This window comes from Leptosomus discolor, chromosome 7 (genome assembly GCF_034619465.1).
Source record: "Leptosomus discolor isolate bLepDis1 chromosome 7, bLepDis1.hap2, whole genome shotgun sequence".
Lineage (NCBI taxonomy): Eukaryota > Metazoa > Chordata > Aves > Leptosomiformes > Leptosomidae > Leptosomus > Leptosomus discolor.
In genome coordinates this window covers 35,551,550-35,574,513 of record NC_141397.1, presented here as the reverse complement: position 1 = coordinate 35,574,513, position 22,964 = coordinate 35,551,550, and the positions used below count along the sequence as shown (strand labels likewise).

Genomic DNA, 22,964 nt, shown 5'->3' with positions numbered 1-22,964 from the left:
CAGGCTCTTCTCCTTAATGGAACAGGCTGTAGGCTGGTGAATTGTTCCCTGCTCAGTACTTTGTGTCCAAAATTGCTTCCTGAAGTTGCCAGCTTTATGCTGTTTGTTTCTGTTCTTTGGCATGAGATTTTGTATTTCTGGTCATCTGATTCAGGAGCAGACCAAATCTAAGACCCTTTACTACCTTCATGAGGGTCTCTTCTCCAGCTAAAAGGTCTCCTTATTTTTGTTCTGTGGTGCTGCTGAGCGGAGTGAGAGAGTTAATGTTATCTCAATAGTACAAGTTACTTGTTTAGGATTAACTCGTATGGGAAGGGGGAGAGGGATGTTGCCTCTCTGGTGTGTATAAGGAGGAAGGGTTTCTTTTTCCCCACTTGTTTTATCTTACTTCATTTTATTCTTTATATGAGGTATTTAGGGCAAAATAATTTGGTTTCATAGAACTAAAGGCTAATGTTCATCTTTCTTGTACCAAAATATAAGTAAGTAGACCTGGGATATGCCAAAAAGATGCTAAAAAGGATACAGTTAATCTTCCACTGACATCTGTTTATAGCTTCTCTTCAAAGACTTCTGTGACCCCTTGTTATGTTGTTGTACGTGAAATGTTGGTTTCTGCCCCTTCTGGTCTCTGTCCTGTGCTGACAGGACTCCTGGAGTATCTCAGTTTGATCTCTACTCTATAGCTTGACAGGGACTAGGGTACAACAGTGTCTTTGAGTCTGCCATCTGACCCAGCAGTGACGAATACTCACCATGAACAGGGCCGTATCCTGATGTAAACTGATCTTACATAGAAATACAACAAGAAAGATGAATAAAAAAAGTTCTCACCAAATATCACTTTTTTTTCCTGAGGAAAATTTTAGGTAATTGATCTCTTAACATAGCTTTAACACTAATTGTAAGAATTCTGTACTGAGAAATACAACTCTCCACTAAATTGTTTTGCAGATATTAAGACTGATAGAAAACTAGACATTTTTGTGAGTCATTTGTATAAGACACTTCTGGTTTCATTCCTGATAAATTACAGCTGGTATTTCTGGAAGGATAACTATGATCTTAACTGTAAATGTTGATACATCTTCCTGATCCAAAATAATACGGACAGTGTGTGTATGAGTTTTAGATTGCCATTTAGCTCTTCAGCAGTAATCTGTTTAAAATGCAAACAACATATTGAAATAAAGACCATGTTCCTCATCATATAAGGAAGTTTTATGCTTTCTTTTGGGGTTTGACGTCAATAAAAGCAGTGTATACCCTTTATGGTCAGTATCACGTGTGATTCCAGAACCATATGCAGCTTAAAACAGAAGCTATTTTCTTGGGTACCTTGTTAATTTGGGAGGTTTCCCTGGATTAATTTCTTGTTCAAAAAGTGTACTTTTTCTTAAAGATGGCATAATGTCTTCCTGCTTCCACTGTGCCCATGATGGGGTTGCACATTCAGCTTATTTAAGTACTACATCAGTGAGCAGCAGGCACCAACTTCTCAAAGCGAAATGATGTAGCTTCTTCAGCCTGTTCAGTTCTTGACTTCTTTGCCGAGAGTGCTGGTTAATGCCAAACACGCTTCAGAAAAGGGTTCTTAAATTGTCCTTGTACACTGTATAATGGGCTCACCTCTCATTATTTAGGTATTTGTGGTCTATTTGTCCCATTCTGACAGTGCAGTGAGACTTTTTAAATGATTATGGATGTCATCTATACCTAACTCATTGTGATGTGAAATAGCCACACTATGAAAGAGAAGCTGCCTCTGTAGCGTTGTTTCAGTTGTTGAGTATTGATATTTCCGCTTTTTGTTACTGATACTGATTTAAAAGTATTTCCTAGTGAAAGAGTCAGATATACTTTTGTACATGGCTTTATTTTTATTTCTGTTAATTTGGCAGTCTGTCTCTTTAACTGTTCGTCATTAAGCACACTAAGTGTATGATAATTTACTGTCTAATGGGTTAGCAGAAGAGTTGGAAGATCTCACACACAAAGCTGTAGTTAACTAGCTATGCCATATCTTCCCTGTGAAGTTTTGACAGACGAATATTTTCTTGTTAGGCACTCACATTCAAATATTTAAGACTGTCCTACCCTCCCAGACTTTTCTTGGTTAATTCTTATGCTGTGCAGTTATTTTACATGGTGCCCAGGTCTCTCAATATACTTCTGACTAAAGTAAAGCCATGTGAAATAAATAAACTGTAGCAGAATTTTAATTGTTCTTTTTCAAAATGTACATTTAGTTTCGTCGTATAATGACTGAATACGTGAAATACATTTGCTAGGGACTTTGCGTATTAATTTAGTTTAGTAGAACAGTAGGCAAACCTGAAGCCTTGCCACTGTAGTTTCTTGTAATTATCTTGTGTTTCAAATAGAGCTTGTGTTTCAAATACATAATTTATTACATAAATTATGAAGTCTTGATGGTTCTTTTTTTTTTTTTCTTTCTTTCTGAACAGGTGTTAAACCTCTCTGAAAAGAGATATGACCTTGCCAAGCTTAACCCAAAGGTATTGGTTGTCTTCCATAACATACCTCTCTTTCTCATGTTAAATACAAATTAAATGGCCTGATAAGCCCTGAAGCTATGCAAGCGTTGATATACGGAGTAAGAGAACAACTTTTGGAAGATGATTAAAAAACCCTGCCTGCATCCCTTTTTATTTTTTTCCCAAGTTCTGCTTTCTGTCTGTAGGTCTGCACTTTACAGAGCTGTTCCTGCTGTTTTCTTAGACTTTGCACACAGAACCTGAAGCGCATTGTGACTACTGAAAAACTCCTATTGTGTGATACAAATTTTACTCCAAGTTTTCTTTCTTTGTGCAGTCACAGGATACGAGGCATTACGTACTGTATAGTCTGATAGCTAAAGCTAGTGAACTCTGTTCAGATACAGATTTCCTTTTTGTACTGTCTTTTCGTAGTTGCTTCTCTGCACCATAGAGACATAAGGCAGGGAGCTATTGATGTCTGTCTCTTCCTCACCAATTACATTGTTTGTCGTAAAAAATTATATGCAGGTGCTGAACTCTTCAACACCTGTACAAGGCCAGAGTAGCACAGATGTTATTTGTAGCAGTAGATTTACAGGGGTATGCACTACCTGAGGAAAATATTAAAAGAACTCTTAATTTTGACCTTTTGAATGCTTTATTGATCATGAAGGATTTAAGTTATTAATGGTTACTGGTTTTGTCAGGGTTAACATACTTAATAATAATAATAATAATAATAGGTTGCATAAACTGTATTATATAGTGAGTAAAGTTGAATAGAAAATAGGAACAAAATTTTGAGATATCGAATCTATTGTACGTGAAGGAACTAAATTGCAAATTAAATAAAAACAACCACAAAATATTGGACCAGGCCAGTTAACAGTCATTGTTCCAATTTTGACCTTCTAAATATTTTGCCGTTATAAAATACCTGAATTTCTAATTGCAACTTCTTTAAGAAATCAAGATCTTTAGAAATGTTGTCATTTGTGAGCAGTTGGTAGGTTGTGGGGGGAGTTCTTTGTTTTTATAAAAGTACTAGTATCTTAAAAACCACAAACAAATCCCCTTCTTCCCCTTAAAAGACCTGTAAGCCTATTTTAGTTATATCATGGCATTCGAATGACATGATTATCTGGGGATGGAAAAAATGTGGAGACTCTTCACCATCACAGTTATCTGAAGCCAGATTTTAATAGTATTAGGGTCACGGTGTCTCTTATGAATGTTGCTTGTTTAATTGCAGATTATGGATGTGGGGTGGCCTGATCTCCATGCTCCGCCTCTTGATAAGGTGTGCACCATCTGCAAGGCTATGGAGTCGTGGCTGAACAATGATCCTCAACACGTGGTGGTGATCCATTGCAGAGTAAGTGAGCTTTGTGTACACATGTCACTTGTCAGTTTGTATACGTTTTCAAAAACCTCATCCTTTATTCTCACTCATTTTAGAAAATAAAAAAAGTTTGATCTATTTTCAGTCTTGGAAACTGTGCCAAATCTTCAGTCAATTTAAGTAAGGTTAAATCCACTGGCTGTGCATGCTTGTTACATAATGGGTTTTTTATGATAACTGTGGTTGTAGCCTCTGCTCTGGGTATAGCCTGCAGTGATGTTAGTTTGCTTCCTTCAAAGCTCAGTGCTACTTCTCTGAGTGCATTTAGAAGCTTGAGCTTTTTCCAGCTCAGTAGCTGTTGCAGGATAAGGATAGGTAACATATCACAGATCATCCCTTTAGACTGTCGTACGGTTGTAGGAAATGAGGGCGTGAAGTACCTACTGGGTACTTCTGGCAGGTTCTAACTGCCAACGTTGTTGCAGTGTCTTACAGCAAAGCTACCAACATGCAGTGTTGTTTCTTCTTCTTGCTTGTTCACAATGAAGAGAAATAGAGAAGCCTTAGTTAAATAAAGATAAAATGAATTCAGAACTGGGTTGGTAGCTGTGCTGGTGACACTCAAGGCAAATCCGTCTCTGTATCACTGGCAGGTGTTACTCTAAGCAGAATGAGGATAGTAGTGGAACCAAAACTTCTCTTCAAGTCAGGTTGTATAGTCCCCAGTTCTGAACTGCTTGCAGGCAGAGTGCCACAATTGTATGAACACTATTAAATTCTCCCTAGTTGCAGGCCTGCAGAAGAATGGCCCATACATGGGACAAAAGAGAAGGCGGCAAAGTATTCCTGGGCGTTTTGTAGAGAGATTGGCAGTGCCTGTTGTTGATTAATGCCTTTCGGTAGTGACTTTAAAGTTTCCAATCACAAGCTACTTGTATCAGCTGAGAGACTGAAACTGTTCTGAAATCTGTGAGAATTACCACTTGGTAAATTGTACTAAATTTATGTAATGTAAATTATTTTGTAAGATTTTGTAATATTTTTAAAATTATCCATAGAAAAATAAGTAGTAGTTATAAATCTCAGGTGCTGGGGAGGTGAAAATGCCCAAACCTGTTGGAAACTCATATGCTTTCCAAAATAGTATTTTATAACATTTCATGCCAGAAATTGCAACATTGTCTAGACTTGTCTTGAATTATTTGTGCAAAAAGTAATATAAAATTAGAATAGTTGATACAATGTTTCTACTCCCCTTCCATATTGTTTCTTTTAAAAATAATTTCCTGTGAATAAGACTCGACAGGCACACAGAGAGAAATCTTACTTGGTGTTTTTTATGTCTCTTGTCATCCAGCTTGTGTAGACAGACAAGCTGCTGCCCATCATTGCCACCTTCCAGACAACACAGGAGATGCATGAGCAAAAGCACTCTCTGACTCTCCTGTCTTAAAGTTTTGTTAAGTGTTGGTCTTAAAATAATGCCCAATAATGGAATAAATTAAGTTATCATTCCCTTTTTCCTAATACAGGGGGGAAAAGGAAGGATAGGCGTAGTCATATCATCGTATATGCACTTCACCAATGTTTCTGCAAGGTAAGTTGTGAGCAATATATATTGTGTAATTTTTTTACAGTTAAGGAAACAATAGAAAAATATGCCTTTTAATGGTAGTACTGTCTGTCATCTTACTGTTCGTGAGTTAAGGTCTGTCAGGTTTTCTTCTCAAAGAGTCTTGGAGCATATCTTAAAATAGCATGCTTTCGTGACAGAATTTTCTTCTCTTCCTGCTTTCAGCAGGAGGTTGGACTGGATGGTGTCCTAAGGTCCCTTCTAATTTCAGATATTCGATGATTCTGTGGAAAAATTCTCTAAAGGGTTTTTCGACATAAAGAAATGTGCAAGAAACCATTTTTTTATATAGTGATACCATCTCTATTCTGTTAATCCCATCTATTTGCCACATCCATCAAGTTACCCCTTTTGAATCAATGAGAAACTATCCTAAAGTACTTAAGGAAAACAGTTATTAGACTCTGGAATCAATATTTGAATAGAGAATTCCTAGATATTGATGAAAGTGCAGAATGCAGTTTAAGAAATCATCTGGACTTTGTCTTGCAGTCAGTTCAAACAACAGGTGTCTGATTACTTGGTTTTAATTGTTTTTTCTCAAATTATGAAATGACAGTTGACAATTTATGTCAACATAGATAAATGGTCTCAAAAGAATGTTTAATTTTGGGGTTTTTATTTGGTTTTTAATCAAATTATTTTCCCTTGGTCTCTTTTATATATACATATGTAAATGTATTAAAATAGAAATGCACTGTAGAGGCCATGGTTAAATCAAATTTGGTTCTGAATTCATACCAGCCTGTCTGTAATAGATTTGATGTGATATTGTAGTAGATGGAGTCCTGAATCACTATAGGCTGATGGCCCGTTACGCATGGATGACACCCAGGCCTGGTGTCACCGCCACAGTTTTGGGTTTTCAATAATGGGATGGCCTACGTGGCACCAAGCCTGCTGGCATCAGATGGGATTTGCCTTTTTTGAAGGGGGAAGAGAGTCGTTTGCTCAGGAGCTTGCGAGGCTTGTTGACAGATCTTTAAACTAGACTTGGAAGGGGAGGGGGATAATATCAGGCTTGCCCCTGACAAGCTGAGGGATGACACGCCAAACTTAACTTTTCTGTGTAAGAATGAGGTTGGGGAAGTTTCCCAGCTAGGACTTGTATATCCCTGGCGTTATCAAGGCTCTTCAAAGTGTTACAGAGCAACCTCACAGAAGCAGAAATTGCTGTATGTGTTGCTGCTGAGGGTGCTAGCTGCTGTGTCAGTAATGGTCCTCAGAAGACTTTGAGAATGTTCACACTAAATGCAGTTTCTAATTGTCTGTGTGCACATGCCAAAAAATTCAGGCTTAGTGAAGAAGCCTTATGATGTGAAACCCTTTTTATTTTATGTTATAAACAGAGCTCTCTGTAATAGTTGGTAAACTCTGTTTTAATGCGTAAAGTACTAGCAGTCTTTGGCCAGTTATGAGTGGGTTGCCTAAATTCTGGGTGGTAGTGTAGATGAAGACTTATGATGGGTTAGGTGAGGAAGAAAGTTTTTGGGTCAAGGATATTCTAAGCACACACTATGTAATCCTTAACATCCATGAAGAAAAGGCATGATTTTACAGCCTGAGCCAGCACCCTGTTAAGACAATTGGTAACATCTGATTAGTTCTTGAGAAAGGTATAAATCCCATTTTTAGCCTGAGATGCTTATGTATTTTTGCACAATATTTTTTCTCAGAACTCGTTTAGGTTGAACTAGATGTGGAATTTAAAATTAGAGATTCCAGAGTGTAATTGTTTTGAAACTTCTACTTTTTTTATGTCCTGATGTGAATTAACACTGACAAGTACCTCTCCTAAGAGACACATTGTTTTTATCTGGTATAGGTACAACAGAATCAGTATAGCATGTTACTTGGCACATGTGATTAACAGCATTCTTACTGAGCTTTGGAATTTCTGTTTCTTTTTTCTATACCCTCTTGCCTTCCTCTGCACAGATGCAGAAGATCCGCATCAGAGCCATTCTGGGTAGAGAATGGAAGAAGGCATATTTTTCGGAATATGTTGCTTCTGAATTGTGCATTTGAAGAGTTTGTGGTTGTCTGATGTAAAACATTTCTTTTTCAAAGATTGACATGTTTATTTTAAACATTCTCTCCCTTGGTGGCTTGGGGCATAAGAAACAAAGACTGAATGAATTACTTGACTGCTTGAATGATCCTCTAGCCCAGCCTCCATTGCACCTCAGTCAGCGCTAGCAGTGGTTTACATGTCCATAATGTTGCTGTGGCTTTTTTAGAAAAGAGAATAAATTTGTATTTTACAGAGAAAACTTGCCAATGGCACACAGGAGATTATGGCGAGTATCCTGCTATTGCAGCCTGAGCTGCTTGGCTTTGCTAAAGTTTATTGCATTATGCCTGCAACACAATCACATTGGAAATGCGTAATCCAGTTAATTGAATGAGGGTGTAGGTGCTTTGCCTCAGGAAGGAAACTGCCCTAAGGTGTGGAATGAGAAGGTGTCAGTGGAAAAAATGTTCTTGTCTGTCCTGTAAGTGCCAGAGTTGCTTGTTAGGTGTTTCTTTCTTCTCTTTTTCCTTCATTTCCTTCTTTTTCCTTCTAAATATTTTGACATATTTCAGGTGGTAACCTGCTGAATTTCCAAGATAACCCTGAGTGGGAATAACATTGTATCTGTGTCTCTGTTTTGACAGTGCTGATCAGGCTCTAGACAGATTTGCTATGAAGAAATTCTTTGATGATAAAGTTTCAGCTTTAATGCAGCCATCCCAAAGAAGGTATTTAATTTGTTTCTACTTCATACCAGTAGGAAACGTCATTGCTGTCTTCTGCCCCCATCACTTACTCCCTCCCCTGCTGTGTGAAGGCTATTTCCACAAGATCCTCCAGTGATTCCTGAACTCTCAGCACTTTATCTTACATTAATATCCCTTGGTTGATGAGATCTCTCCTTCAGTTCCCAAGATAAATAAGACCTTTTGTACTGCACTGTTATCTACATGTGGTCTTACTGCATTGTTTGTTAACAAGAAGAGATGTCACAATCTATTTCTTGATTGCTCCAAGATAATAATAAACTCATTTTTCTGTGGGATAAATGATGGGTATGGAATGTGTGTTGATTAGTGTGTAATAAAGATCTTATTACCACTCATTTGGAGGATCTGCAGATTTTCTATCTGCCCCATGTCCATGCTAGTAAAAGTTTGTCAAAGCATGTATTATTCATTCTGTCTAGCTGGATGTCTTACCTTTTCAGTCTGTCTGCATGGATGAGGTTGAGTTAGGACTCAAAGTAAGCAGCTTGGGAAATTGGGGTTTGTTATTTACCTCATTTTGATGAGAGGTAATGAAGGATTCAGTACCGAAAGAGACTGATATCCATCAGACAGGTAATTGTAACACAGGTGAATCTTCTTTTAGAAACATAAAATATCAACTGGATTTGATTTAGTTATTACTGTTTGGTTTTGGTCTTAATCAGCATGAATACAGAAGGTTTTTTAGAAGTTGATTAAAGGATGAGGCTTTACCAGTAATTAAACTAGAAAAATAAGTAGTAACAATGAGCATAAGGTGTTTGGTTCTGTTAATCTTTAAATAAGAAAAACTTCTCCATTACTTCTTGAAGCCATTTGGTGACCTGCACCAAATCACAGCTTTTTTTCCACTTGAAAAATACTAACATAGCATTCCATTAGACTTGAAGTAAACAATTCATAACTAGAAGTTTACTGGCATCTTTCTTTCCCCCCGCTCTGAGTTTTATGCCTGCACATACTGCATTTTAATAATAAGGATTTGAGTGTGGTGCCTACCGGATAGAGAAACATGAACCTAGGAGCAAAAGGAGATAGATGTTCTTAATCTTCCCATCAAGATGCTGTACGCAGCAGGCGTATTTCCATGAGAGCCAGGGACCTTGCAGCTGCCTCTCAACAGTGCATCAGGGCAGGTTTTACAGCCATGTTGGCAGGAAGCTTCAGTAGCTGCTATTTTAGGTGATCTGTATGTGAGCCCTAAAACTGGAGCTGAAATAGGTGTAAATGGTGGTACCTAGCTTTCCTGCCCTCTTCAAGGACACTCGCTTAATTCTTTTGAGGGGTGGGTGGGGGATGTCTCAGAGATACTCAGTTCACCTGCTGACTGATGGAGTTAGCGTCTTTGCTCAGCAGGACTGAACTTGAGCTGCCCTTAATGTCTTCCAGACACATGTGCATGCAAGTGCTTTGGAGCGTCGCTCCCTATGAGAATAGAGGAGGTTCTCCAAACTGTTTGTCAGAACTGTTCTCCTCCTGAACCTGGCCTTTCCTCCCGTGCCTGGTCTGGCAGTGGCTACTAGTCCTATTGCAGAGAAGGGAAAACCAACTCAGTAGTATTCGCGGGTAATTTTAGAATCCTTTTTGATTCCATTTTGGTCAGTTAGTGGCCTGAATCACCTTTTGAATGTGCTTTTTCTCTGAAACCATTCTTAGATAATTAATTAGCAATATCCTTGTTAAAATCCAGTTGCTGTATAAACAGGTATAATTTAAGTGAATATCAAAATGCTAAAATATGAAAATGCACCCATTATTTGTATTTTCAAGCTTTTTCTACACTAAGTTTTGTCTAGAAAAAAATAAATTGTGGCCATTAAGTGCATAAGTCCTGAAAATACCACATAGCTTTTCCCCCACTGCTAGTTGGATGCTGTAGGAGTGGCAAGAAAAAGCAAGCATAGGACCAGCTCTCCTATTCTAAATCTATTCTGGCAATACTTAAAATGGATACTTACTCTCCGATAAGCAGTTGCAGGTTTGCCTGAATAAGAAGTGCAGATACAGACCCTTCATATTTAAAAATTTCTTATAAACCTTGAGGATAAATCTTTGAACATGCTTCTCAAGAATTAGCCAACTGCCTGTAAGCCTCTTAAATACACTGTCTTGAGAAAGGTGTTCAAAAATTCAGTCAAATTTTTGGAATATTTAAAAACAGGTAGTGGTAGAGAGAAAATGTTCAGACTGAGATGACACTGACCAAATGTTTTACCAGACTGTTTTTTGTCACTTGGGTGTGACAATTTGTGAATTTGTGCTTTTAACGTACCAAATATTTTCAGAAAGACTGAAGGAAGAAACCAAAAAATTGTCTTTTCTTAACATCTCAAAAGAAAGTGAGCTTTGGTAGCTGTCTATGAAATGAAACCTGTTTTAAACTACCACAAATCCCATACTGGCGTAGTAAAGCTGTCATTGTTGGGCAGGGTATCTTTAGTTGTGGTGTCACCAGGAAAGTGCAGTAAGGGATCAGTTAAGCAGGTATGTGCATAAAGGGGGGGAAAAAGAGGTGATTTTCTTTTTTCTGTACGTTCCTGAGAGTGAAGTTAAATGACAGTTGTGTCATGGGTATTGAAGAAAAAGGGACTCAAAGCCAGTAGAAAAATTAAAGGAGGCTGATTTTTCCTTGGTTGTTTAAGGAGATAGGAGGAGTTTGTTTAACACGCACTGCAGTGGTGTTCACTTGCATGTACTTGCTTGTGAGCTTGTGACCAAACCAGGTATTAAATAGAAATACAATGATTTTCGTGTTACTCTGGTAGTTTTCCTCTGTTTCGTGCTGCATGAGGTCACTTCCCGTTACGAAGATACTATTTGTCTGCATTGGCTTTAACACTAAGATTTCTGACAAGGGCACTTCTTGCTCTTGTTTTAATGACGTGCGCTTCACTGTAAATGGAGTGGGACCCATGTCATGCTGCTGTGAAAGCCAGTTGAGACCTTCAGTTTCAACTAGAAATGTCTACCAAAGTGTTTGACTTTTGTGTCTCTGCTAGTTCCTTTCTTACTTAGTGTAGTGATGTAAATAACTAAAATGAAGACATCAACAACAGCAGTGTAACAGCCATGGATTTAATCAAGTGATAAATTAAAGTGTCTTTTCATGCTATTTTGTGAAGATTGTTCTGTTGCAGTTACGTGTAATGTCACAATGCTATTCGCTACCTATGGCCTAGAAATATTAATGTGTAAAGAATCTTATTTCCCTGTTATGGTTGCCTTGCTGTTTTTATTTAATTCAGATAAATTTTGTAATTTTAGATACGTGCAATTCTTAAGTGGCCTTCTATCTGGATCTGTGAAAATGAATGCAACTCCTCTTTTCCTGCACTATGTTATCCTTCATGGCATCCCAAGCTTCGATGCTGGGGGAGGTAAATTACTGAATTGTTCCTATCCGTGAGTAGGCTCAAAGTCTTGTTTCATTTTGAAGCTTTCTAGAAAGCCTGCATGAGTCACAAAGTAGAGTTGATGCTCCTTGATATCAGTCCAAATATTCGCGATAAAAGAACCTGGAGAAGGGAAATATCCTAAGAGTAAAAATTACAGCAGCTGAAATAAAATTCTTGTCCTTTGTTAAATGAAGAGTTGATGCTGTTCATGCCTGCGTAGTTTCTGAACAGTTGTGATCCCAGTCCCTGCAAAAGAGCTGAGAACCTGGACAGGTTTCGCAGTCATTTCTTCCTTGTTTGGGAAATAAACGTAATTATAAATATAATCTTATTTTCTGTTTTGAGGTTGGATTTTCTTAGGAAAATCATTTGGATATGATGAGCATCTTAAGTGGGCCTGCTATAATAAGTGGCTTTAAAATTAAAATGCTAAACCAAGATGTTGTGCTAGAGCGTACTGAAGGAGTATATCTCTGTGTTTTTACCATCCAAGAGTTAAATAGCACCTGTCTTTTGAAATGTCATCAGCCTGAATTTGCAGTGCTCCATTCTCATTGTTGTTTAGTCTGGTTTTATTTCTAAAACAAGTTTCAGTAAAGACAGGACATTGTTTGTTGCAGTAAGAAACTTAAGGGACTTAATAGTTTTGAAACAAATCTGTGGATCAAATATTTTGTTTCATTTTGAAAATGCTTTTGTTTTGTTTCGGGATTTGGTTTTGTTTCTTTTGTTTTGGCCATTTTCTTTCTCCCTTAATAGTTTTGTTTTCCTGCAGAAAAAGTGGTAAGGCAGGCAGACAGGCATTTAATAAGGAGCAAAGTGATTCCTCTTTCTTTCCTTACCAGAATCCTTTGAAATCCCCTCCTTCCCAGTTCAGAGCTAGTCTGAAGATCAGGGAAAAAGTGACTTTTTCATTACATTTCATGAATGGGGGAAAATGAATCTGTCAAAGCCAATTTTGCTTTGAAGGATATTTTGACAGTCAACATTGTGCCATTTATGAACCACTTTGCTCAGTCTGGGTGTGCGTGAAGCTTTCTAGTTGTAATATTCAAATAAAGGAAAATAATTACAAACCAGTCTTTTCTGTTGACTTCTTTTCAGCTTGCCGGCCTTTTCTGAAGTTATACCAGGCAATGCAACCAGTTTATACATCTGGAATATAGTAAGTCGCAAGCATTTTCCTTTATGTTTGAATCCAGGTTTTAATTCTCATAACTGCAGAATGACATAGTCTTTTTTTGTTGTTGTTGTTGTTGTTTTGTTTCTTTAAACCATAAATTTTATTTTTCTTCTGTCTCCTGTTAAGTAGTGTAGGGCCAGAAGATCAAAGCCGAATCTGCATTGCTATAGACCCTGCCCAGCTTTTGAAGGGAGATATTATGGTAAGTTAATTGTATGGAATGAAAATCTAGTACTGTGCCATTTAGTTTACAGTCTCTGACCAGTTTTGTGTTCTTGTAAAAAAAATAAATTGAGCAAATGGTGGCAGACATACTACAAAATAGGTTAAGTTAATTTAGTCATTGTCCTTGGGTTTTATAGGAGTGAAAATTCCTATAAAACTCAAAACTAGAAGGTTTTTAGGAGCTGAAACAATTGCTGTCAACATTCCCATTTCATATCATCACCAAGTACAATAAGGCCTGTATTGCTGTTTTCTTTACAAAAATGCTCTGGGGAGTATTTGTAACTTGGCACTAAAATACCCTTGCCCTGTAACTTGGCAGGCGATGTGCACAATTGTAAAACTATGTGCTGTAAAGAAAATACCTAATTTTGAGTTGATTTGGGAATCAAAAATGCGTGATACCAAATAAAAGCTTTCTGATTCTACAAGCCCATTGAGTATTTAGAAAGCAATTTATACACACCAGTATAGTGCATGTAATTCCCTTTATGCAAAGCGTAACTATGGTGGAATTGCAGCACTATCATTTTGAATCTCTCTGTTTTCTCTCTTGCTTGTCATACACGGTTATGCACAGCAGAGAGAAAGTGAAGAAAGGTAGTTGCTGTGCCTTTCAGTTTGTTAAACTGAGAGGACAGAAGAACATGCGGAATGAATGGTGGGGAGAAGTATTGTCAGAAAGTATTCCTGGTCTGTTGCTAGTAGGTTTCAGAATGTTTTTTTATTTTATGTACTACTTTGAGAAATGTTGGACCTTGGTATCAGATTCTTTTTTTTTTCCTATTTTTTTTTTCTTTTGAAATAATTCTTTTTATTACCCTTCCTCCTTCTCCCTTTCCTACGTCCCCTCCCCATTCAGTTTAGTGTATTGTTCATTCTTAGTTTCACTGAAAAATGGAGAAACAATTTTTAATTATACTGTTATAAATTCATATGCTCTGGGGGTCTGGGACAGTTTCAAATTCAGAAAGATTTGTTACTCATCGGAGGACTGTTGTGCCTAAGGAAATGGAATAGATCACAAAAGAAATCAGTCTGAGACAAATTCAATGTTTCTCAAATGTGCGTATAAAATGACAAATGAGCACAGCTTCTCAGTAATGCTTGCATCATTTTGAAAGAGATCAGCTTCATTAATCCAATGCTATTGTTGGAGGTTACTCTTCTCAGCAAACCAGCATCTTATTCAGCATGGCAGTATTTGCGAAATGAAGACTTCACTTCTGTTTTGAATATTTGAATACTGTAAGCATAAAGATCTGTGGTTTCAGGAAAAATGAAAAAAGATCTATAGGATGCTCCACCTCCAGCTCCAAAAAGTTTAACCACTTCAAGTGTGTGGGTTTAAAAAAAAAAAATAAAAAAATGGGAGGGGGGGAAAGCCTTGCTTGTCTTAGGTTTAGAGAATTTGTTGACACAATGTGGATAGTATGTGGTGATACAGCACAGCCACAGCTGTGGAAAAGCTGCACTGACATCTGTAAATGCATATAGGTATTTTCCAACATACTGCAGCAGCTTGCGTTAATTCTTGAATATGGCATCAGAAGGTAGTGGAGTCAGAATTCAAAGTTAAGCTTAGACTTCATTGAAAGCTTATTGTCTATACAGAGCACTAAAAGGTGTTTTCGGTATCCTGGGTGTGGATGTACGCTGTTGCTGATTGTAGGAGAGGACAGATTTTCATAAACAATTACAATTTTTTATAAGTAATTTTTTTAGGATACGCTAAGTTAAAATTATTCAAGGCTGTTACTTTGAATTAGAAAATAGAAGCAGGAACCATGTAGTTCTCTGAACTGACCCAGCTCAGCATTTTTATAAATGCAATTATGCGAAATCCGTATTATGAGTACATCCAGCAACTGCGCGAAGCCAAAACTCCTGAGAAGTTGGAGGGTAAAACATATTGTTCGGATATTTAGTCTTCTGCATCTTAGAAACTCTCATCCAGATGTAAGAACAGTGATTGATTAAGCAGCTGAAGAAGTTTATGTTTTAACACACAAATGTGGAGGCATATATATATTCCTGAAAGAAGCTTTTAATTCTGTTTAATTGTTACGTGAGCAAAAAGAAGCTTGAAAAGACTTATCGTGGTTATTTTCAGGCTGATGATATATTTCGGAGAAGGTTAGTTCTGACATCTCTCATCAGGGCCTCTCTTAATCCTGTTTCTGTCCATCTCACTTCCGGGCGAACTTGCAGTTTTCATCCTTTATGGTGGTGTTTCACCTTTACCTAGGGTTGTTGGGCAGAGTGGAGAATGAGTGTTTATTTATTTTTGAGTCAAGCCGTCTGTTTCCCCCACTTTATGTTTCGGTAGTTTAAGGGACTGACTTACGGCCATGGTTCTAGTGAACCGATGCTGATAGTTTTGTTGGACTAAAGGGAAATAGATTCCTTCGACAGGTAGGGGTTTGTACATGATGTTAATTTTAGTGGGTGTAAAGTACTGTTTAAAATAAAAAGCAAATACTGTTTTACCTGGTATTAGCACTATGCTGTAGAGGATTCTTTTTTAAAAAAATAAAGGAACAACCCCAAATCATCACTTTTAGATAGAATAATGCTTCCTTGTGTAGAGAATCTCCCAGCCTTTGTGAAGGGTTAGGAATTTGTGGTTTGCATAGAGAATACTTAAAACACCCCATCTCTGGTATATGGGCTGAAATATTTCAGAATTTGTCCTATGTGCCATGTATGTGGTCAGCACTGATTAACTTCTGAAATTCAAGGCATCACGGGGCTACTATAATGAAAGGTAGAGAGCAACAGCTTATGTTAGATTTTTCAAGTCCTGTAGTGAGAAGGATTTCATAAGTATGTGTTAATGCCAACTTTCAGAAGCATCCCTCTTAACCCCCTATGTCTTTCTTGTATTACTTGGGTTTGAATAACTGTTTGCTCTTCAGTTATTCAGTATTTTCTGTCTAGACTTTTCTTAGTCTCTCTTAAAAAAAAGGTGATTTTTGTTGTCTTTAATGCATTTCAGTAACATCTGCTTCGTCACTAAATCCTGGTATCATCAGGATAATATAGTAAAATTTTCAGTCCTTTTACTAATGTCACCAGAATTTTTATCTGTTCCTGTAAGAAAGCTGAGTGGCTTTGTATTACAGATGCTTCAGAGAATTTATAGGTAAAATATCCATAGGTCTAGTCTAAGGGAAGGTGGTATTAGAGAGTAGGTGTATTGTGTTCACCTTTAGCTGCTGAAACTGGTACTAGATGTTATTTTTAGAGTTCCGTGCTGTTCTAGCCAAGGTGTCAAAACTACTACCAATGTCCCACAGTAACATAAAACAAGATCTTGTCATCACTAGAGTAGGTTTTTTAAAAGTGCTAAAATAGATGTAATCAGGCTTGCTTCTAAAAATTGCATATTCTTCAGCTATTTTGAAAGGAGTTTGCTTATAATTCAATTTTACATTAATTTGGTACCGTGAAGTACAGATACAAGTCAGCATTCCAACATTATACTGACAAATGTTATGATTCTGAATCATAATCTTCTGATTGGTGCTGAGAGTGATGAAAATAGTAATTATTATTTTTGCACATCCAGAACTGTCTTGCCTTGGGCCTGTATAATTTTAAAGAATTGAATAACGCATACCCTGCTGGTTACAACATCAGGGGTGTCTGCAATAAATTGTGCTGTGGCTGCTTTACTTAGCAACTAATGCATACGCACATGTTTAGTCAGATTTGTGAGAAATTACTTCCTGACATGTTTTTCTCTCTCTCTTTGTAGCTGAAGTGTTATCACAAAAAGTACCGGTCAGCTACTCGTGATGTGGTTTTTCGCCTTCAGTTTCATACTGGCGCTATTCAAGGGCAGGGTCTGGTGTTTGGCAAGGAGGATTTGGACAATGCCAACAAAGGTACTTGCCTTCTGGGATTGATTGGATGCATATGTGTGCAGGGGTGCAGGGGTGCATGTGTGTGCCTGTGCAGTAATGATCATCTTCAGGACCTGTTTTCAAACAGATTTTTGGGTTTTTTCCATCCCTATTTTTAGGGAAAGGGAGACTGCTTTGCGTTAGTTAACTTATAGCATGTAACACAGGTAAACCCCTAATGAGAAAAAAAGCTCTTCAAGTGAGTTAACTTGTCCGAGTAATTCAGATACTCCTACATAGTCCTTATTGGCTCCTCTCATGTTTGTAAAAACAACAGACATTTGTTTAAAATGGTGACTACGTTAGTCACCATTACAGGAAATGAGATGAGCTAAGCCAATCCCTTCTTTGGGTGATGAAAACGGTCACAAAGTCTGATACTGTGTTTGTCTGCTTGAGTATGGAGATCTTTTATTATGCTTCAGAAGATCCAAAAATGGAGGCAAAGTTTTCAGACACATTTGAAAATGTGTTGTGCTAGTCTTTGTATTTTCCGAATTACTACTGCAGTTTTAATTTTATGTTTGTGTGCAGGATTTTAAGTCCCTCACCTTACTAACAAACTAAAATCAAACATCTTTTCCTGCAACATAAGGCTATGCAAAAGTTTTGTGGTCAAGTATTACAGTTTAATCAATTAGAGAACAATTTTAATTTGCTCCTGGGTATGTTTTCCTTTAAAAGCCAAAACCAGCCGTGTCTGTCTAGAGGGAGGTCTGGGAACTGTACAAACTGCTTTTGACTGTTCTTGGAAGTAAACAAAACTCCAGCTGACACTTACATGGTCTTTTCTGGAGAATGCGTGGGGCAAAGAACATGTCTCTTAGAAGCAAATCACTAAACTGCAAGTGAGAAGGGAAGAGTGACAAGGATATGTGTATTAATAGTTACAGACTATTATGACTCTTGAGTGCCTTGGAACTGCTTTCCAGGGAGACAGCTTGCTGAAATACTCTCCTTTGTTTTCAGATGACCGTTTCCCTGATTACGGCAAAGTGGAATTAATATTTTCAGGAACTCCAGAGAAAATTCAAGGTGAGTACACGGAAGAAGAAATATGCTAAGTTTGGAAGTAAACCACATTGAAATGCATATTTTTTTTAAAAATTCCTTTTTGAAAAAATTAACAAAGACTCTGCATTTACATCAGCATAGGAGTGATTAGATTTTGTTTTAAAACTACACCAGAACAGTTGTTGACGACTGGTAGAAAACATTTGTATATCTGTGTAAAACTTCCATAGTATAGGTAGCTTGGCCTGGCGTAAGTGACAGGAGTGGCCTATCCCATAACCATTTTTGGATGTTGTCATAACTGATTATGTTTGCAGTGGCGCAGTTTGAACTGTCTTCAGTTTGGCAGAAAGAGATACAGCTATAGTTTTGATGGAAACGCTTCTGCTCTGAAGTTGGCTTGTAGGGTATACCATGTATGCCTCCAGAATTCTACTGTAATATGTCTGACATCATAGACAATTACGACCTGCAATAAGAGCTTCAGATCATGCTTTATATTGCAGTTTAATTCTGTTAATGGATGTGTTCTTACTCATTTTATGGTGTCTGAAAAGTATGGATTCTACCTGAGACTGAATGAAAACCGGTGTTCCTAACTGTCTTGTCTCATACATATTCCCGTTCAGTGTCCTGTGAATTGCATGTTTTCCTTTTTTTTTTTTTTTTTCCCCACCAGTTTGATCACTTAGAAACTTGTAGTAGCAGCAAACAAGAAACTGGATTCTGTCCAGCTGAATATGAAGATCTCAGCCTGTTGGAAAGCCATATAAGAAAACCAGTTTTATAGATAAATTTGATTAACTTGTTCTAAACCTTTCTGGATAGTAAATGCTTGAAGAGAGGGCAATTGATGTGACTGAAAAAGGATCAAAATTTTTTCAAGTCTCCTTTCCTTAGATGGCAGATCAGAGGTGTGTTTTTTAGCAGGCTCCACGTTGTTGGAAAGTAAGATTAACTGGCTAGAAGGGAGTTCACCTTGAAATATTTATTTACAATTTCTGCAAAATGACTTTTCTGCATCTGAAAATACTGCAGAATCATAGAATAACTGCAGAGTATCTCTAGTCCATCCTCCTGCTGAAAGTAGGGTCCCCTGTGTGATTGGATATGGTTGTGCAGAGCTTTGCCCAGTCAGATCTTGAAAACCTCCAAGGTTGGAGACTTTGCTACCTCAACCTTCTAATGTGTCACTGTCCTCACAGTGGTTTTATTTTTTCCTTATATTGACTCTAAACTTCTCTAGATTCAATTTATGCCTGTCCCTTGATGTCCTTCTGCCTTGCTCCCACCTGGCTCTATCTCCTCCTTAGCCTTTGGGGGGCTGGTGGCAGGTCCCCCCAGAGACCATCTCATCTCCAGACTGAAGACCAGGGTCCCTCAGCCATTCCTCACAAGGCAAGTCCTTCAGTCCTGACCACCCTGGTCGCCCTCCCCTGAATTTGCTTCTCTTTATTCATACCTTTCTTGTATTGCGTCACTCGAAATGGGATACTGTTCTAGAAAATAACTGTACTACAGTTTTTAAGAAAGAATGCATTGGCCAAGAAGATGAGACACCTAAATATTTAGGTAGCAAACTCCATAAACCTGCCTTGTGACAAATGTCATTACAGAACCTCTCCATAGATGGCTTTTTTCTGCCTGCATATAAAGGTACAGGACCATAGCGTTCTTGTCCTTCTAATTTAAACTCTCTTTGTTGTGAAAGTCACAGCACGTGCATAACACTCTGTTGCTTTAGAACAATTTACAATAGGACTTGCTTCTCCGGACACAGCCAAAGAGTTGATAACTGAGCATTTTTGTGTTCCCTGATCTGGATAGAGGAGCAAAGGCAGAAAGCTGATTTGATTTGTATCAGTGTCAAAGCCAAGTCCAAGGTCATGAGATCTTCTGAGTCACTGGACCACACCTAAATTCCTCATGGTATAAATTTTAAAGCTGAATATTATGTTATGCCTCATTAAAGGCACAAAAATGTGGGTTACTGCTGAAAATCCCAGTTATGTTTGGCACAGCATACTTAAGCGCAGCCATTGAATGCAAGCTGCCCAACCTCAGCTTCTGTCAGGAGGCTGGAGGGTGGGTGAAGCAGCATAGTTGGCACCTTGGGGGAAGTGGGAGGGTCACAAAATGGCAGTTTTCAGCTCTCCCTGTTCATCTTCAGTGATAAATTGCTCTGGTGTCAGAATGATAATCTGTTACAAAGTCTGTCTGTATCATTCTTTTAGTACCATCTCTTTAGAGATATTTGTGGTTTTGTTCTGAAAAGCTCCTTGTTTTATTGTGCCCGCCTGCAGGGTTGAGTGGATCATCTGTGTTAGTTGTGTTTAGGGGCTGATCCAAGTTATCAGAGCTACATCGTAGTCAAGGAGCACAAGATAAAACTGTCTGCTTGTACCTTCTGTAATGAAACATAAATTAAATTTTATTTTAGGTGGTTTGTATAACCTTTCCTCCCCTAGTGCTGCTTCTTACATTTCAGAATATGGTATTGCAGTTTGGGGAGCAAACTTCTGTCAGAAGGCCATGTACATGCATGCGTGTGTGTCGTTACAAATGTGGCTATGATAAATTTTGGTCTCAAACAGATGTTTATTTTTTAGGATGTGAACACCTTCAGAATGATCATGGAGTGATAGTTGATTACAATACCTCAGACCCACTAATACGCTGGGATTCCTATGAAAATATGAGCCCTGATGGGGAAGGTGAGTAATTCGGTCACATGAGACCAAGCCAAAACCTTTCACAGCTGTGCCAGAGCGTTTGAAAGGGAGGGAGAGCTCACTTGCTTGAAACTAATGACACTTCACTGATGTGTTAAGTAGCTGTCTACCCTTCCCTATTTAGCTTTAGTGGCTCTAATGGAAAGAAAGCTCTAGTAGTTGTTTAAGAGATTCTTATTAATGCACTGAATTGAACTGAGACACAACTGGTAGATGTCAGTTACTGTATTATTTGTAAATTTGCTTAATTTTTGTTGTTGCTCTTGTTGTTGTTCTAAAGCTTCTAGTTAGAATCCTCATAGAGAATTTTAAGAAAAACAAAATGATGTGAGTTTGTAGCATTCAGTACTTACTATGTTATCTAGAGTGTTGCAGGAGTTGTGCTAGGCTGTAAAGTTACAGATAAATAAACAGCAAATGATATGCATATTTGCATATTTTCCCTCATAAATTTACCAGTTTCTGAATTGCCCTTTTATTTCTTAAATTTTTTTTCTTCTGCTGATACGTGCAGAAGATGAAAGCCTCCAGTAGCTGCCTTCAGATTGTGACTCCAGTGTGGATGCTTTACTGATGCTTTGCTTGAGTGAATGTTGTACTTTGAATGGGTATAGTTTTCCAGTAAGGACTCAGAATGTCACACCTGTGTTTGCACACCTCAATGCGCATGCAAGCCCAACATTGTTGCAGGTAAAAACCTGAGAGAAGGTATTGAATGGATGCCAAAGTTCCTGTTTTCACAGTTCTCCTGTTATGAAATGAGAGAGATGTAGAGCTAGGATACTTAATTAGCCACTCTCTAGGCTCAGTTTCCATTAGTTTTTATAATCTGAGTTCAGCATTGACCATCTAATGACTGCATCAGTGAGGGTTTTAGGGGCAGAGCCATACTGGGAGTGTGATTTTTTTCCACTGCATCACTCTTGTACAGCAGTATTTCCAGTACTTCCACAGCAGATTCCAATCTGGTGAAAACTAGGTGAAAATTAGACTGTGGGAAGAGAACAGTCATTTGGCACTGTTACATGGGGCAGGTAGAGCACTCTGTGGGGAGTTGTCAGAGGTCTTATAGTTGGATAAGACTGTGCAGTGTCTCTTAGAGTAACATCAGAGAGACCGAATCTTGGGTGAAGAGGACATCTCAATTTCTACCCAGGATGTTTCCGTATCATTTGCTTCCTTTCCTTTTCCCCCTCCTTTATATATACATAACCCTCAGCAAGTAACGCATTGATGTCAAATATTTTTTAATTGCTAAGATTAATTGGATAGATGGATTTGACAATCCATCCGCATGCATTGCATTGTTGGTACACGAAATCGAAAAGAGAGTTAAATATGTAGGCAGTACACTGTTGGAAGATAACAGAACTATATGCTGCTCATGGCTTGTAGGAAGCTTGATCACAGACCATTTGCAAGTACAATTAGCTTATTCCCCTGTTGTTCAGAAGTCATACGTGCCGCTTAATTAGCTATTATGTGGAATTTGTGTGCATGATATATTTTTAATTATCCGAGATACAACGTAACTATGATGTGTTAGCATAGATATTGAGAAGTTTATTGTGCGCCTGCAGAGAAATTGCTAGAGTTGAAGCTGGAGAATGTACCATAAGAACATGAGATGTATCCAGATACTCTTTTCTCAAGCAAGCATTTAGGAGGCAGGGTGTTATGCTATGGTGCTGAACAACTGAATTGCAGGCAGAGCATTTGTCTCTGCATAGGCTGGGCAACAGATCAGGAGGGACTAAAGCACATACACAGGGACAGATACATTTTTCTCTTAAGGATGAGATCTGTACTCAACACAAAGGTAAGCTCAGCCTGCTGCTTGAGGTAAACATAGTTTGCTTAGGTCTTCTTTTACATAGGCTTTATGAACACCAGGACAGACTCTTCTTATGGCTTGTTACAGTGGTTCAATATCGTGCTTTTGCATTAAAAAGATGTATCGAGTCCTAGTTTTCACCACAGGTGAGAGACCACTAAGAGGAGATGCTGATTTCATATCCAGAAGGTGAGCAAAGTCAAACACTTTAGAGTCTGAAGCCTTTAGCTATAATCCTGAAGGCAGAGAATCTTTTCTGTACCTCAGAAAAGATTAAGGTACAAGATGTGGTGCATGTGAAAGTCTGTGTAACAGTGGTGGTATGTTTAAGGTGCAGGAAGCTGTCATACAGAGTGCCTGATTCAGATCTACTCCATGTTAGGCTCAACTCCTAGCCTTATGTGGGAACTGGT

The 22,964-nt window shown here is 38.1% G+C and overlaps 1 protein-coding gene across 4 annotated transcripts in view; it reads left to right on the top strand.

Annotated features, from left to right (window-relative positions):
- TNS3 (tensin 3) overlaps nt 1-22,964 on the top strand; it is a 233,099-nt gene that overhangs the window by 123,879 nt on the left and 86,256 nt on the right. For 2 of the 4 annotated variants that reach the window (XM_086467647.1, XM_086467649.1), the window contains 10 exons: nt 2,469-2,519; nt 3,754-3,876; nt 5,376-5,440; nt 8,135-8,218; nt 11,525-11,637; nt 12,760-12,820; nt 12,965-13,040; nt 16,824-16,953; nt 17,941-18,006; nt 20,595-20,699. In XM_086467647.1, the coding sequence (XP_086323773.1) occupies nt 2,469-2,519; nt 3,754-3,876; nt 5,376-5,440; nt 8,135-8,218; nt 11,525-11,637; nt 12,760-12,820; nt 12,965-13,040; nt 16,824-16,953; nt 17,941-18,006; nt 20,595-20,699 (874 nt within the window). The remainder of the gene's footprint in view (nt 1-2,468; nt 2,520-3,753; nt 3,877-5,375; nt 5,441-8,134; nt 8,219-11,524; nt 11,638-12,759; nt 12,821-12,964; nt 13,041-16,823; nt 16,954-17,940; nt 18,007-20,594; nt 20,700-22,964) is intronic. The other 2 variants (XM_086467648.1, XM_086467650.1) reach the window with 2 other exon arrangements.